Here is a 16,628-nt window from a genome sequence, read left to right as displayed (position 1 = left end):
AGCTATCGCATCTGAAAATTAAATAAACTAAAGCCACTATTGAGTTTGAAATTTATATGGAGGCATCTACTGCACATTAACGATAACGTTGTTACAAATATTGTTAGATTATTTCACAAAAAAAAATTACTAGCAAAAAACAACAAATAAAAAGAGCACTAGAGAGTGGTAACTTAGTGTGCTTAAGAAATATAACTTAACTAATATGAATGATAAGTGATTACACTATAGTACTTATCTATAATATTAATACAACTACAGTAACTTTCAATCAACTCATTGTTTAGAAGCTCGTTTAAATTCATATGTTGACCTCTTTAATTTATACATCATATGTTCCTTTTCTTCAACCATAAAACCTTCTGGTTGATCCATGAACATTTTTCATCTAAATTTTTATTTAGAAAGGTAGTTTTCATATCAATTTGATGAAGCTCTAAATCATAATTGGCTACTAAAGTCATAATAATTCTTAATGAGTTCTTTCTCGAGATAGGAAAAAATGTCTCTTTGTAGTCAATGTCATCTTTCTGAGTATAACCTCTGGCAACAAGTCTAGCCTTGTGTCCTTCGATATTGTCATTTGAGTCCCATTTGAGTCAAGTTTAGTCTTAAAGTCCCATTTACACCTAACTCTTTTACTTTCCTTTAGGCAATTCTACATGGTTCTGTACTTCATTATCATTAATTGATTTTAACTCTTCTTTCATGACATCCATTTGACTGATTTTTTTTTTTCAATGGCTTGTGAAAACAAAACTGGATCATTATTAATACTTAAGTCAAACTTTGACTCGTACAAATAAGCCACATAGTCATCACAAATAACTAATCTTCTTTGTCTTACAGATCTTCTTAATTTTATATCTTGTGGTTTCTCAGTTACAGGTTCATTTGTTTTAACATCATTATGTGGTGTTTGACTATTAATTTGTTCTTCTTATGTATTGTTAACAGAGTCAACAACTACAAGAATAACAACTTGAGAAGAAGTTACATATGAAGGAATTTCCACCCTAACTTATTGAATTTTCATTTTAAGTGGTTCCAAACATATTGAGTGATTATTAATGCATACATCCACAAGGACACAGGTAAAGACAAATTAATTAACATACTCTAACCACATTCATAAATGTACATGTCTCTTTGCAACACCATTTTGTTGTGGTGTTCTTGGTATTGTGTATTGAGCACATATACCATGACATTCTAGGAATTTAGCAAATGGGTCAAAACAATGTGCTTTCTCATCATATTTTTCATAAATTTTATAAAAACCTTGGCATTTTCAATATTGTAATTGCAAACTTGATATTGTTTACTAGAATCATTCGCATAAATATTAGGCTCAATCTATTTGATATTTTCCAAGCGGGTCTCTTCCGATTTCAGTGAAAGAGCAAGGTAGGATGGATAATGACTCTCCCTCGTCAGTCCACTAAGTATTCTCATCACTAGGTTTCTCACTTGAGAATGCCAGATAATCAAGATCCAAAACTCCATGATGGAATTGGATTTGTTTACACCAATTGAGTCCATTATACTTGATTATAGAAAATGAATAGAAACGGAAGCAAAATAATTACAAAATAGATATGTTTATATATTATTGTTTTGAGAAATAAAACATGAGTAGTGATTGAATCAACTTCAATTTGATGTCCATTTCTTTCAGCTCACAATGTATAGGGGTAGGAATGGATTTGAACTCAAAACCTCTAATCCTCGAGTACACATAGATACCAGTTGAGCTAAGTTTTTGTCAACCTTTCACTCTCACTTCTCTTTTTGTTATCTATTTGACACTTATCTAAAATAAATAAAATTGTAATTAAGGTATATGAAATATAATAGTAATAAAGATAATAAATAAAGCAGTAAATGATTCTAAGATTCACTTATTTTAACAAATTTGTGAAATAGTAGTTGTGTGCTTCAATACCCACGTACTTTTTTTTATTTGACTATTTATCATTTTCGTATGTTAAAGAAGATTTTGATTTTGAATTTCTCATAGAATTTTATGTTTTAACTTCAAATTTTGGTTCGATTATGACAACAAATTTCATCACTCAAATTTGTGCCAAATAATTACCAAAATACACATCAAACACTAGCCTTAGTGGTAAGTCTAGGTCGAACTCAGAGAGCACATTGATTCTTCAAACAAACTAATTTCCAACCATATAATTGAATGAATGGTTTTGAGGTTGATTACACCTAACCAATTCAATTAGAAAGGCCAATTGACTTTTCCTAAACAACTAATAAATTGACACTAATAGAACCGAGAAAACACATACAAAATTCAAATTATTATCAATTGCATTAAGTTCAAGGGCAAGTTAGGATGAATAATTAACTTCTATGCATCTAACTAATCACTCGATGATTCAATCCTAAGTTGATTAAAACAATATGCACACAATTTTGCTGGCAAACCAATCTAACCTAGGGCTTCATTCAATAATCATGAAAAGCGAGTTCTCTGCCAAACAACATCGCGCAAGGCACCATGGGGTGCCATGACACTGCTAGGCAGAAGCCAAAACCTCTTTTAGGCATCCAATTGCCTCGGTTTGCCTCGATTGATGTTATTCTACTTCATATTCGTCGAAATTATCTCCAAAATGACTTTAGCACCAAATTCCACTTATGAATTGATTAAAACCTATAACACAATCAAATAAGATCTTAAAATTACAGAACGAGCTTGAATTAAGTGGAAATGGATTAGAATGTACTTTTAATGTCAAAGGTTCTACATACATGGTTAAAGGGAATCAAACATGTCTAATTCACTCCCATTAATAATAATATTGGTTTATATGGTGACATGTGAACATTCGTTCAAAATTCACTACTATTTTAATATTTGATATATCAATAGTACATTAACTTATTCAAAATACCAATAATATATCAACGCTTATTCAAATTGTTCTTTCAAACATCATTAGTATATGGTACAATAATCATTTAAAATTTATTTGAAGTATCATGTTTTAATAATATATCAATTTACTCATTAGGAATGTGTAATTTCAAGTATATCATAAATGTATCAATTGTTAGTGTATCAATAATCTATCAACATTAGTTTAAATATAATTTCAAGCATATAATGGATAAATATCATTTATTTAGCTTTAATAACCTAAACTTTATTCACTCATCCCTAGAGTTGTATACCAATAATCTAATATAATACTCTAGTAGTACTTAGTTCTAGCGGAGGATTATTGGTAGGAGTGCAAACAAATGTTTGCATTAACTAAAGAAGGAAAATATTCTTAATATATAAATTCAGAAGTATGAGGCACTTTGGACCAAACAAAAACAAAGTTACAAAGGATTAGTCTCAATATAGGTGTAAATATCATACCGGTATGTAAATACGTCCTGATTTTGTTGTCTTTTAAAAGAAAAAATGAGAAATCATACGACTCAAAATCAACAAGAAATAAGAAGGCAGTTATTTCAGATCTGTAGAGCTAAAATATCAAATTAAAAAACATGAGGATTCATATTCAATCAAACCCTTGAGGATCAAAAACGTATTTTCCCTATATTTTACCTTACTTCTTTGTTCCAACTTAACTCGTTACCCTGAACAAAAATATGCTCTGTTTTAATGTTGATACAACTAGAAAGAAGTGAACTAAAAAAAAACTGTTGTAACCCTTTGTTGAATGTATTTTATTGTAGCCCATAAAGTGAGCTCTATTCACAGTTTCATCATTTAATGTGATAGAATTTATTTTTTAGATACTCTTTTTTGTGGCATTTTAAATTTCTTTGGTTTCATCTTCCTCAAACTATCGGATTCATCAGATCATCACATGGTAAATCCCACAACACTGAGTCTGAACTGAATATACTTGTCCCATTTCTTATCTCTTTTCCACCCTCTGATAGACCCTCTTCATTTTCTTCAAGGATTTCATGCAATTGCCCTTGCTGTTCTCCTGCTGTGCACGTGCTTCCCGTACATATACTCTGGCTCCACGACGACCCATCCCCCTCGTTGCCGAACGTCAATGGAGCATATTGAAATCCCGATGTCGATTGTGGGAAACAATTGCTTGTCCCTGCTGAATCAGCAGAACTCCAAGGCTTATAAGGGGGGATGAGATCAGGCTGTTGAATGGCTCTTGACAAACCAAGTTTGATATTCTCAACAGTACCATCTCTCTCATTTTCTTTGCCGTGTATGTAAGTTCCTGTGGAAGTTCCGGGTGGTATGTTAGCCTGTTGAAGCTGGAAATCGACACGCTTCTTAGTCAAAAGGTGAAGCATTTCGTCTTTGAAGCAGCCGAGCGCTGCTTCAGCAAGATGGGCAACTTGTGGTGGGGCCAAAGTGGTGGCAATTTCAGCCATGAGATGGGAAAATGGTTTGTGAGTGACTGGATCAATTCCCATACCTGATAGCTTCTTCTTCAGCTTAGTGTTCCAGTGATTCTTGACGTCATTGTCCGTGCGACCAGGTAATTGAGCTGCAATCAGTGACCACCTACAGAATAGAACCGATCCTATTATATTAGAAAGTAATAATACACAATTTTGATTAATATAACTGTGGGTGGGGATCGAACCTTTGACCTCTAAGAAGGAAGACCATGACAACTATTGCTGAACTAAGTCTACTTCAGTAATGTTTTAATAGTATATAAGTTACGCAATTCCTTTTGTTGATAGACAAGCAATATTGATGTTGATAAGATGGTGTTACCTGTTGCCAACAACAGAATGTAGCTTGACAATAGTTTGCTCTTCAATGTCCGAAAACTGGCCATGCTTGAGGTCCGGGCGCAGGTAATTAGTCCAACGTAGCCTGCAGCTCTTCCCACATCGTTGGAGACCTGAAAAACAGGGCAGCATTAGCCATTTAGTAACTTAATAACTTCAAATGTTATAGAGAGAGTGTGTGATACCAGCATTCTTGGGAATAAGGCGCCAGTTGCGAGTGCCATGCTGGGCAATGTAGGACGAAAGCTTATTATCTTCTTCAGGAGTCCACTGTCCTCTCTTAACATTTTCTTTCTCACAGCATGGAATTCTCCCCATTTTTCTTTCCTTTTCCTAATTCCTTTTTTTATCTTTTTTTTTTTTCGTCTTAACCAAAAGCAAAAACAATAACAAAAAGAAAGAAAAGCCGAAGAACAGATATGGTAAGGCAAAGAAATGTAAACTGTTAAAAGAGAATGCTTTGCTGCTTCACTATCTGTCTTGCTCAATAATCTTTTTTTTTCAAGACAAAGAAAAAGAAAAAGAGGCTGGTTTTTCTATTATGGGAAGAGAGTAGATTGGCATTGTTATATATAATGGACAGTAGGAAATGGGAAGTGATTGCATGAGGTTGGTTATACGGTAAAAGAGAGAGAAAGAAGCATCAAACCTGCATGATTTTATTAAAAAATTCAACGCCATTGAGCGTGTGAGAGATGGGTCGGTAGCTCACTCTTCAGACACCTGGTCAACTCCCCCTCTCCCACTCCCTATATTTCTCTCTCATCCACTCGTTGACTCTTTTGTGGGGTCACGTGGCCTTCTGTTCGTTTCGCTCACACAGAAGATAGCCACCTAAGAAATAGCCTCTTTGTATTTCTTCAACAATGGGCTCACAATGCTATTGTAATGAGAAGAAAAAAAAAGACACGTTCTTATTCATAAAAGCTGTAGATCTAGGATCTGGAATTGACCAATATTTACAGTTCAATTACACGCAGAATTAAGTTTCCTCCTAGAGATAAGAAAGTCCAAGTTAGAGCAGCACTGCTTAGGTACATACAGTACCTCTAGCATTGTAACAAAACTTCAAAGCCTTTTCTTCAAGTAAATCTTCCTTCCCCTTTAGTCATACATGGTTAATCTTTGAGCTAAGTTGTTTTCATGGAGAAAGCTCTTCTGCTCACTACGCTTTCAAACTCCCCAGTTCATTCTCTGAAAAAAGTAGGGAAGAAAAGGAACGTTTGAGCCACTCAAGTGTGAAAATATTGAGCTCTAGTTAGTACTCACCGGATAAAGGAGGATCGACGTGCACGAAAAAGCTAGCTGCAACTATCAGATAACAAAGGATAAGCATCAGTCCCTTGAAGTAATTTGAAGTTCCTTCCTGCAGATAAACATAACGTTTACATGAATGGTGATTAAGTTTAAGTTTTTGATTATTCTGAAATGGGAAGTAAAAGAAGTATTTATATTCCCAGATATGATTAACGGGGTTTGATTACAAACCTGGAGCAAGAAAGCTACGACTATTACAGTAATAAAAAGTGTTGCCGTCTCAAAGAGTTGAAAGTTCAAGTCCATTGGTTGTCCCATAATCCACCCAGTTACCACACAGAAAGGAATCTGCATTTATTTTCCGAGCAAGATGACTTAAGTCATAAGTTGAGAAGGTAAACAAGGAAATTTAATAACGGTGAAAATAACCTTCAATCCATCATTCATTAGCTACGTGACACAAGGAACAACAAAACAATTGAATGGCATCGAGATGCAGATCCAAATTCATAGAAAGTAGAAACATAACGGGCCTTTTACAATGACAAAGTGGCAGAAGGACAGTAAAAGTTGAATTTTTAAAGAACAGCAAGTAGTAAGAAATAAGGGCTCCGAGGTCGAGCTATCGTGTTCTAATGGATACAACACTTACCCCAAACATAGATATCTGAGTTGATGACCCGATAGCTACACCGAGAGAAATATCCTGCAAAGAAACTTGACATCGCATCAGTCCATTTTTCCATTACCAAAAATTTGAATGGACAATGAGCTCTGAGCTTACTAGCTTATCTTTCATAGCAAACATAATAGCGCTTGCATGCTCAGCAGCATTCCCCACAATCGGAAGCAGTATAACACTAATAAAGGACACTGGGATTTTCAATGATTCAGATGCAATCTGTAGAAGAATCATTTAGTAAGCAAGGCTTATTAACAAAGGACACTCTTCCTCAGATAATAAGAAGGTGATAAAACAAAGTAATACCTCGATTGCATCGACTAAATATTTTGATAGAACAGAGATCCAGACAGTCAAAATTGATAGCCAGATAACTGACTCCCACTTGGAAATCTCAGGAGCTTCATCTTCATCTGAGCTTTCTTCACTGTGAGTTTCTTCCTGAACTTATAGCATATTATGCAGAAGACAGAACAAATTAAAAGTAACATCTACCATGATAATACACAGCATTAAAATAAATACAACTGAAGGAAACGTAATCAACCTCATAAACAGAAGAATAAAGATTCGTTTGACTTCTCAATTGGAAGAAGAGATAAGCAGCATAAGCTAGAAGCATAATGCAACTGCTGAATCTCGAGAGTGCCAATTCCGACTTCCCAAAATGGGCTTCACCGTGGGTGTAGTGGAGAAGAGCGGGAAAAAGCAGGCCCATGACAGCCATTAATAACAATCCTGAGTTGACAACAGCAGTTGCCTGTTGGGGATTTCAGTTGAGCACAAAAAGTAGCTTCAGAATTAGTAAGGAGAAAGAGAAGGCATTCCTGAGTTATGGTGAAACCTTTATACCTTGTTAAACGTCTGTTCCTTTTGATAGAAAACAATCCCACCACAGAAGAATGCACAACCAAGCACCAGCAACATGTTCGACAGAATTGAGCCTAGCAATGACAGCTGAACAACACGTATCATTTGACTTCTCAGTGCAAAAATAGATATAATCAGTTCTGTAGCATTTCCAAAAGTAGCATTTAGAAGACCACCAGCTGCAGATTCATTCTTCAGGTCAGCGGAGAAAATTGAACAACAAAAGAAAACAGTATATAAATGAGACTGCCTAAGGAAGAATAGTTAATTAAAAAATAAAATTTTGCGTATCCAGAATATGAACAAGTTTACCAATTTCTTGAAAGGTCGAGGGTGCACCACAGTCCCTTATACCTTCGTAGTTACTTTTTCATTTATATGCTTGTGTGCATCTTATATTTTTCCTATCAAATGCACTTAAGCTTTTCACAACTATGATAAATTGATAATTTGTACATAGTAGTGCATTATAACATCAACTTCACTTCCCCTCCCCTTTTCAGGAATCTATATTCATTAGACTAGTGGCAACACATGAATCAGCAACCCAGAGTTATAATGCAAAAAGAGCATCGTGAGGTTGCAGATATTTTGCAACACAACACAACACCTAATGCATATCGACGAACATACATGCATCTTGAGTTAGCCCATGTCAAAAAGACAAGTTATATCAACTCATGAATATCCCATGAGCAATTTTCTTAGTTCTAGAAATCGAAAGAGACTGAAAACTGTAGACATCTGAAAATATGAACGAGACTTTACCTGTAGGTCCAGTGTAAAAAGCTAGCTGCCTGTTTCAAAGGAAAAATTAACTGAGCTGCAAAAAGCTTTTTAGATTATAAAAATAAAACTAAATAACTAAATAAAATGGGAAAAAATTAGCATAAGATGAGGGATAGAGAAGTCCCCACTCTGTGGCATAACCTAAGCGCTCAGCCAACGGTATGATACCCAATAGGCTCAGGAGGAAGACCCAACTCTGGAATCCACATAAAGACCTCAACTAATGCATAAATTATAATCCATAACTGATATTAATTCATACCGAGCAGTGACGTCTTTAAACTTACATTGTGTCCAGCTAACTCATCCACAAGAACTGCTAGAGGCCCAAAAGGCATAAGGAAGTTGAGTTTATTTGTGAAGATTACAATCTTCACGCTCTTGTAAGCAAAACTATCGAACATCTTTTACGAACTTGAAACCTTCAAAGAAAGTAATTCATTTTCAACAGCATTAAAAGACTCAATCTTTGAAACCTCAATTAATGAACCAGTTGAATTATCATATTTTGAAGCTATTATGTAACAACATGAAACCTCCAGTTCAAAATCATTGTACAATTAATTTTAACAGCACAAAGCTGTCGAATGCGATGCAACGTAAAGAATAACCCATCAGAACAATAGAATAAAAAAATGAAAACTACCAAGAAGTGGAAATTGTTACGTTATAGTCTTGTCATACGTCTCAAAATAATGACAGAGAGAGAACCGATCATGATTATCTAAATGCCAAAGAAAGTTTAGATCTCCGAACCTCTGTTGTACGAAAAAAGAAATACATGATCATGGACTATCTATATCTTTGTGCTGATACTAATGCAGACTTCCAAATATTAGAGCATTAACGCAGTAGGTTGATTTGAATATCCCATTAATACAAATTCGGCAAATACATTCATGCAGTAGTATCAGCATGTGCAGAACCATATTTGTCTAAGGCCACGTTTACTTTGGGAGAAATGTAAACCATCAATGGTAATCTCAGAAGTGGCCTCATTTGATTCAGTTTGTTGTTGTGTTGTCCACATGTGTGTAATAATTGTAATGAAATGTGGGGACTACAGCCAAAACTGTATTCAACAAACGTAATCCATTTAATAAATGAGGGTGATTAATCCGATTGCATTTGAAAATTACATGAAACCTATTAGGAGATACCGTTATCATTACAAATACTGTTGCTGTAGAAGAATTACGAATTTATCACCGTTATTGTTATCCATTGACCCAAGACGTAATGATAATGATAAGAAGAAAATAGTACTGACAATGTAAAATTATGTTTGGAATTGAGGCTCATTAGGATTGATTCAACAATGAAATCTATCACGGTGCACCAATTTTAATTACAGATTGTTAAACATGGCCTAAATTCAAGAGTGTATAAGAGAATCAAAGCCCACAAATCCATTTGAATCACAATGAAAACCTCACTAGAACCTCGCACAAAATTTAATTACCAAATATAAAAGGAAAAAACCCACAAATTCATTTGAATCACAGTTAAATATAAATAAAAAAAAAAAAAAAAAAAAACCTCACCAATCCAAGTCAAACACGAACAGATGAATCCAATGAACTAAAATAATAATTAAAATAAAAAAGGAATTCAGAATCTAAGCACCCAATTCACCAGTCCTCTGCTCGCGGCCGGAACAAAAGAAGACAAATAAAAAGAAACAGAATATATCCAAAGACAAAGAGTTGTATGTACTTCTAGCAAAAAGTATCCAGCTCGGTAATAAGAGAAAGACAGAAAAAAATTAAAGGTAAGGCATCGTTCGTTGTGTATTACCGTAAATAGCAGAAAAAAGCCAACGAAAAGAGGTTGAAGAAACTTGAAGCCAACTCAGGGGAGAAAATTTTTCGGGAAAACTTGGCGTGTAGTGAAAGAAACCAAAAGAGAAGGTCCGGTTGTCGTCGATGGGGTAAGAGGAAAAAGAAATTGTGGGTATTTTAGGGAAGCAATGGTATGGCGTGGAACGAAATTGGAAGGAGGTTAGTGATGATGAAGCCATAGTTACACGACAGAGAAGAAGAAATGGAACAGCGAATTGGTCTCAAGTTTTGATGGTTTCGTCTTCTTCCGACGACTGTCGTCTCTGTGCTTTTTCACTCAGCATTCATTAAAGTTAAAACTCTTCATTTGAATTTTTGCCATTTCTTTTTTTTTTTTTTTCTTTTTTGAAGTGCTTTTCCTTATTTGAATATTTGAGTTATAATTCACTTTTAGGTTGGAGTAAGCATTATAGACAAATGGATCGAATAGAAGTCTATTGGTCGGAGAACAAGAGTGTTAGTCGGAGCTCGTTTGAAAAAATTTTAAGAAGTTTACCGATCAATCGATTTTTATACCTTAACGGTCAACATTGATTCAAACTTTTACTAAATCGACCATGGTTGATTATGTGGTGGTTCAGTCAGAAAATCGACATCGACCGATTGATGATCTTTCCTACTTTTAGGCAACCATGAAGCTTAGTTCAATTGTAGTTCATCTAACTTTGTTATTACTTATTAGGTGATGTTTGGAGTATGAGAAAGCATGAGTATTCGAAAAGGCGAAAATGAAATCTTGAAGCACGAAAACAGTGAGAAAATGGTTGGATTCAATTGATGAGTATTCTACTCCAAATGGAATAAAAGAAACGTCCAATCTAAACATAGATTTTGGATTACATTACATTACAAACTCATTCCGTTACGGACCAACAAAAACTCCATAAAAATCAAAAGTTCAATTTTCAATAGCATAGTTCTTGATTTTGTTTTTTAAAACATTAATAAAAAATGGATATCAAAATATTAAAATGAAAGAGTTATAAAACATTTAATAAGTGAACTTTTCAAATTACACGTTCAAATGTTTCCTTCCTATACACAACCACGGTGGAAGGTTGTATATTGTAGTAATAATTGGCCAACAACTGTAGTTCATCAATAAATCTCCAAATGGGTTAATTCCATCGGTGTACAAACCCAAACAAAGATTTCTTGGTTGTGACCTAAAGGTTGGCCACATGTGATCTATCAACCTCCATGATGGAGTGTAGCCGGGTGTCTCATAATATCAACGATTTTTCTAGCATGCCAATGCAAGTTCTTAGCATTCTCCTCTTAAACATTCTTATAAATCTTGAAACTATTGGAAAATACTACATCTGTTTGGCAGCCACTCCACTTTTTTTACTTGTTGAGTTTTTATAGTGATCTTCCACCTTGACAAACCGCACTTATGACACCTAGTCATGTTTGCATACTTGTTTCTATACAAACAACAATCGTTAGGACATGTGGTAACTCAGTCCTAAGACACCTAGTGTTTTCTTCGCTTCGTATAAAGAACTTGGCATTTCGTTGTTTTCAGGTAGGAGATCACTTATTATGGACAACAATTCAATTTTGAGAAGCTAGTGTTGCTCCAACCATATCTAACCTAAGTTGTACCATCTCACGAGGGCTTCATGAATTTCTTACATCTTGGGTATAAGGGTTTTTTTTTTTTTTTTTTTGCATCATCAAACACAGTATTAAAGGTATTTGATGTATTACAAGATTAGTCATGAGTGGATTGAAACATGTTCACTGTATTAAACAAATCGTTGTGTTCATATATTTCATCCATTGTATTTTCCATTCTACTGTAACATTCTTTGAGTTCAAATCTTCACCATGCCAAAACCATACCTTGTAACTTTGATCAATTCCATTGGCGTACAAATGATACCGAACTATTGAGACATCTTTAAGTAAATGATTCCCACATTTCAAACATGGACATCTTATTGAATTAACCTTTGACATGAGACAAACCAAATTTAATAAACCTTTCGACTCCTACTTCATATTCTCTGGACATCTTGTTTTCCATCTTTCATGATTTGTCCATTGTGTAGTTGTCACAAACTTGAATCTTCTATAATTGCTCTCTAAACAAACCTGGTTACAAAAGAGATATGGATGGCAACTGAAGGAAATGAATCAGTAACTACATCCTATGATACACATATTTCATATAGAACTTACTACAAACTAGAAAAACACGCAAAAGATGAAGTACTTGGGTTCATATGGAACATTAGGTAAACAAATTGGTACACCTTCTCTACAGCTACATATTGCAAATAGATCAAATTAAGTTTGAGCAAAACTCAGTTTCATTGAAACTGGTGTTTTTTTTTTTTTTTTTTCCTTAAACTAGTAGGTCAATTAACGGGGTAAAAATTGTCATATAACTTGCATAATTTACTTATAAAAATGGAGCCATCTCTACATTTTCTTATCTTGCTCCTTCTATATTTTTAATATTTCAAACATACCCCTACTTCAAGATTCATTTTCTTCGAACTCCATTTCTTATAGTTAGAAACTATTTTAGTGAAGATTGGTCCTACTTGGCTGCCCCGAGGCAATTATTGTTTTTTAAAGGAGACTGAATCCTTCAAAACTTAACTATTTTATAAGGCCCTTTTATATGGAAAATAAGAAAATGCATAAGAATGATTTCCCTTAGAGGCAATCAAAGAGTATCAAAACATTCTCCAAATGCAAAACATATCAGTCTTTGTTCTTTTTTCCTTTTTTAACAAGAAATAGAAAAACCTCATTTTATAATAGGAAAGAAAAAACTAAAACGATTCTCCATCACAAAGATTCTCAACTAAAAGAAGAAATATTTTTTCTCCAACACAAAGATTCTCAACTTTCTCTCCAAACAATAAACATCATAATCAGAAGGTAGAGAAATGCAGAGATATTTGAAAATCTCAATCTCAACATCTTAACCACAATCTCAATCAAAATAATAATAAAAAGATAAAAGAAGAAGTGGTGAAAACGCAAAGGTACTCAAAACTAAGGCTTACGAAGGGTTTCAGAGAGTGGCGGCATTCAATTGTAGCAGCGGCGTTTGAAGGGTAGAAGCGACGTTCGAAGGGTAGCAGCAATTTTCGGGGAGAGGAGACGAGGACGGGGACAGAGACGTTCACGGGGAAATTGTATTTGCGTTTGAAGAAGGAAAGGGGGATGGAGGGTTTTTGTGTTTAGAGAGATGGAGGGTTTTTGCACTTTGTTTTTTTTAATTTAAAATAACTTTTATTTTAATAAATTTGAATTAAAAAGTATTTTAATAATTTTTTAATGTCTTTACATATTATGACAACGAATAACTCTTATGTATTAGTGAAATCTGTAAACACCGTTTTTTCCCGTCAAAAACGCGCATTTTGACATTCCATGATATTTTTTTTCTTCCCTCCTCTCAATTTAGGATGAAATGAACTGTTATAATAGATCCCTTTTCTTTTTGTGAACCGAGCTTTAATTTTAAACTTTTCTAAATTGTTTGAATTTTTATCCAAACTGTTCTTTTAAAATTAAAAAAAAAACCATTTTAAACTGGAATAGATTTTGAATTGTCGAAGTAGTTCTTTTAACGTTAATTTTCTAAAGAAAATTTTGAAAAATTAATCTAATAGAACCTTAGAGTCTATACTTTAGCATTTGTAACAATTATATACCTTTAGTAAAACGTCCCATGAAAATTAAGCGTTGATTTTTGTTTGTAACAACTAATAGGCATGTTCACTTTCTAAACTATACGAATCTACACATGTAAGAATTATAATTGAACCACTATTTTACGATAGTCTAAGAACTTATGAATATTAAAATACAAAAAGCAAGTTATTATACATTATTCTTCTTACAATTGAAATTTGAAAATTAAATATACAATATCATTGCTTTAAATGAAAGTTTAGGAGTTAATCCATCAAAGGAAGCAAGAAGAAGAAAAGAAATGAGGTGGGAATCACTTCAAATAAGTGAATTACTCATTTTGGCACTTTTTCGTCTTATTATTATTAGAGCAATTGGTAAAAAGTTGATAAAATACTTTTCATGGTTGTTTGCAATGGAATGAATTTTTGTTATTTAGCAATTTTTTACCATGAAATGTAAATGTTTTATTTTTTTTTTTATTATTCTTGAAACAAACTTCTTTACAATTTCACAAATTTATATGTGATAGACCAAAATAGATTACTGTTAATATCTACTATCTACTATGATCCATTATAGATAGACTCTTTGTATTTTGTTATATTATATAAATATTTTGATTCATATTACCGTATTAAAAATAACTCTTATTATTATGGAGGGCTCTTTTAAAAAATATAACAAGCGACAAAATATTTCCATTGGATAATTCAAAAAACGGAAAAAGCTCAGAGGCCCACCGTGAAAAATACCAAATATGCTTCGTCAACCACGCCGTCAACAACGCGTGCGTAATATTTTTGATACACGGTCATTTATATTTGGCTATTGTTTGATAGCCGATCGTTTAGATTTTATCGTTTAGATTTAGCTAAATTCTCTTTATTTAAATTTAAGGCCAAATCTAAATGACTTTTTTTTCAAGATTTGCTACAGGATCATTTAGATTTGGCTACCCAAATCTAAACGATTTTTTTAAGATTCTTTTCATACACAACCGTCTTTTTTTTTTTTTTTTTGTAGACGATCGTTTAGATTTGGAGTCAAATCTAAACGAATTTTTTAAGATTATTTGTGCATGCTCATTTAGATTTGACTATTTATTTACACGATCATTTAGATTTGACTACCCAAATCGTCAATTTTTTCGATCTTTTATATTTATTATACGATCTTGAACCACCAAATAAGAAAGTTTGAAAAATAATAATACACGATGAACCAAATAAGAGTTTGAAAAAAAAACTTTTATATTTGTTACACGATCTTGAACAACCAAATAAAAATGTTTGAAAAAAAATAATACAAATCAAATAACAGTACGAAAAAAAACAGACGAAGATGAAAGAAAAGAAAAAAGAAAAAAAAAAAAAAGAAGAAAGAGAATTTGTTATATTTATAAAAGTTTTCCTATTATTTGTGTTTTTCTTATTTCTTTCTCTTTTTTGGGACCTTTTTCATTTTGACACCACAAATCCACATTCATAAATATTTGTGGATCATACTTAATATTCTTATATCCCACCCTATTTTTAGAAGCACAAAAACATAACATGTAAAAGATTGAGGTAATATAATATGCAAAACTTTCCATCCTAACGTAGTATTAGAGTTTTTCTCACAATTTTTACATGTGGTTGTTGTAAATATAATATAATAGATTATAGATATCAATAATTCAACGATCTATCATTTTGATTCATTAGAGTTAATCAACACTCTCACGTATACCTTTTTTTAATAGAAATAACAAATTCATTAAGAAAAAAAGGAGAAAGAATACAAGAGCAAACAAAAAAAATTAGTCCACAAAAACCTTTGATTAAAGTAAGAGGATCAACTGAGAAAAATGTTATTTGAAGCTAACTTGCATGGTTAATAATCAATTTGCTCAAAATGCTATCCTCTCCCTTAGAATAACTACAAGAACCTCCCACTTTAGTTGATAATTTGTGTAGCCAAGAACGAAATATATTGCGTGTAGTCAAGAACAAAACATATTAGCAAACTAATTACAGCTCAACTAAATACAGTATTCATTGTATATATTAATAATGTGTCATTGTTCATGTTTAGCAAAATCGTTACCAAGCGAGACCAATTGAAAAATACAATTACTCCCTCCTTTTTTTTTTCATGTGTTGCTCTGGTTGGAGAGTTCATGGATTTTGACATATAGAAACTCATTAGAATATGCGATTGTTCTTTTTCTTCTCTAATTATATTTATAAATATATAGTTTCTTTTTTCTCTATAATTATGTTCATAAATAAATGATTTTTTTCTAAATACATTTATAAATAGATAAATTCTATACACATATATCTATACTATATGCAAAAGTTTCTATGTGGAAAAAAAATTAAGTCCATTTTATCCATTTGATTATATGTATTTTTACTATTTATTTGATGACAATTTTGTTGTTCAACTTCAATGTATGAATAGTTGATGAATTTTAAATCTTTCTTTCCATTTCTTTAACCACTTCAATATTTGATTGAAAAATATTTATTATCCTAATTAACTTTATGGGTAGTGAAAGAGTTTTTATAGACATGATAATGAATTCAAGGAAACCTTTTAAAATTCTTTAACTAACACTCTCTACCAGTTTATTAAATATAAATATATGGTATCCCCTTGTGTCAAGTAGATGGTGAAATGCAATGAGACGAGAAAAATGAGAAGATAAAATAAAGAATGAATCTAAAAAATTGCTTGTAGAGAGAAAAATGCAAAAAAACAAGATTTATTTCTTCAACGTTGGAGAT

General features: G+C 32.8%; 2 protein-coding genes across 6 annotated transcripts; both read right to left on the bottom strand.

The window, feature by feature from the left end:
• Positions 1-3,660: 3,660 nt before the first annotated feature.
• On the bottom strand, positions 3,661-5,551 carry LOC103491010 (transcription factor MYB80). Of its 2 annotated transcripts, none has more exons than XM_051086537.1 (4): positions 5,402-5,551; positions 4,938-5,118; positions 4,736-4,865; positions 3,661-4,516 (listed from the first exon to the last, which is right to left on the bottom strand). In XM_051086537.1, the coding sequence occupies exons 2-4, from the start codon at positions 5,068-5,070 to the stop codon at positions 3,817-3,819; spliced, it is 963 nt and encodes a 320-aa protein (XP_050942494.1). In that variant the 5' UTR covers positions 5,071-5,118; positions 5,402-5,551; the 3' UTR covers positions 3,661-3,816. The 2 variants fall into 2 exon arrangements, with proteins under 2 accessions (XP_050942494.1, XP_008449010.1); XM_008450788.2 differs by lacking the exon at positions 5,402-5,551 and having other exon boundaries at positions 3,661-4,226; positions 4,428-4,516; positions 4,938-5,260.
• Positions 5,402-10,516, bottom strand: LOC103491011 (vacuolar cation/proton exchanger 5). Of its 4 annotated transcripts, none has more exons than XR_537997.3 (13): positions 10,148-10,515; positions 8,638-8,772; positions 8,479-8,546; positions 8,330-8,358; positions 7,544-7,740; positions 7,239-7,451; positions 6,998-7,132; positions 6,794-6,910; positions 6,662-6,715; positions 6,241-6,357; positions 6,022-6,118; positions 5,800-5,946; positions 5,402-5,632 (listed from the first exon to the last, which is right to left on the bottom strand). XR_537997.3 is itself a non-coding variant. In XM_008450790.3 (13 exons), exons 3-13 carry the CDS (start codon positions 8,752-8,754, stop codon positions 5,918-5,920), a joined length of 1,173 nt encoding a protein of 390 aa, XP_008449012.1. In that variant the 5' UTR covers positions 8,755-8,772; positions 9,107-9,422; positions 10,148-10,516; the 3' UTR covers positions 5,402-5,917. The 4 variants fall into 4 exon arrangements, 3 of the variants coding, with proteins under 3 accessions (XP_008449012.1, XP_008449011.1, XP_008449014.1); XM_008450790.3 differs by adding an exon at positions 9,107-9,422 and having other exon boundaries at positions 5,402-5,946; positions 10,148-10,516; XM_008450789.3 differs by having other exon boundaries at positions 5,402-5,946.
• Between the last annotated feature and the right edge of the window lie 6,112 nt (positions 10,517-16,628).

This window comes from Cucumis melo, chromosome 6, assembly GCF_025177605.1.
Source record: "Cucumis melo cultivar AY chromosome 6, USDA_Cmelo_AY_1.0, whole genome shotgun sequence".
Lineage (NCBI taxonomy): Eukaryota > Viridiplantae > Streptophyta > Magnoliopsida > Cucurbitales > Cucurbitaceae > Cucumis > Cucumis melo.
The sequence above is the reverse complement of the archived record's forward strand: the minus strand, read 5'-3'. Positions and strand labels throughout refer to the sequence as shown.

Bases quoted from the DNA above. Each gene is read 5' to 3' on its own strand.
- LOC103491011 (XM_008450790.3), bottom strand. From the start codon at position 8,754: ATGTTCGATAGTTTTGCTTACAAGAGCGTGAAGATTGTAATCTTCACA. The intron at 8,547-8,637 runs GTAAGTTTAAAG...TGTGGATTCCAG, and splicing joins ATGAGTTAGCTGGACACAAT to AGTTGGGTCTTCCTCCTGAG. The intron at 6,119-6,240 runs GTTTGTAATCAA...GTTTATCTGCAG, and splicing joins TCGTAGCTTTCTTGCTCCAG to GAAGGAACTTCAAATTACTT.
- LOC103491010 (XM_051086537.1), bottom strand. From the start codon at position 5,070: ATGGGGAGAATTCCATGCTGTGAGAAAGAAAATGTTAAGAGAGGACAG. The intron at 4,866-4,937 runs GTATCACACACT...CCTGTTTTTCAG, and splicing joins CCTTATTCCCAAGAATGCTG to GTCTCCAACGATGTGGGAAG. The intron at 4,517-4,735 runs GTAACACCATCT...TCTATTCTGTAG, and splicing joins CATTCTGTTGTTGGCAACAG to GTGGTCACTGATTGCAGCTC.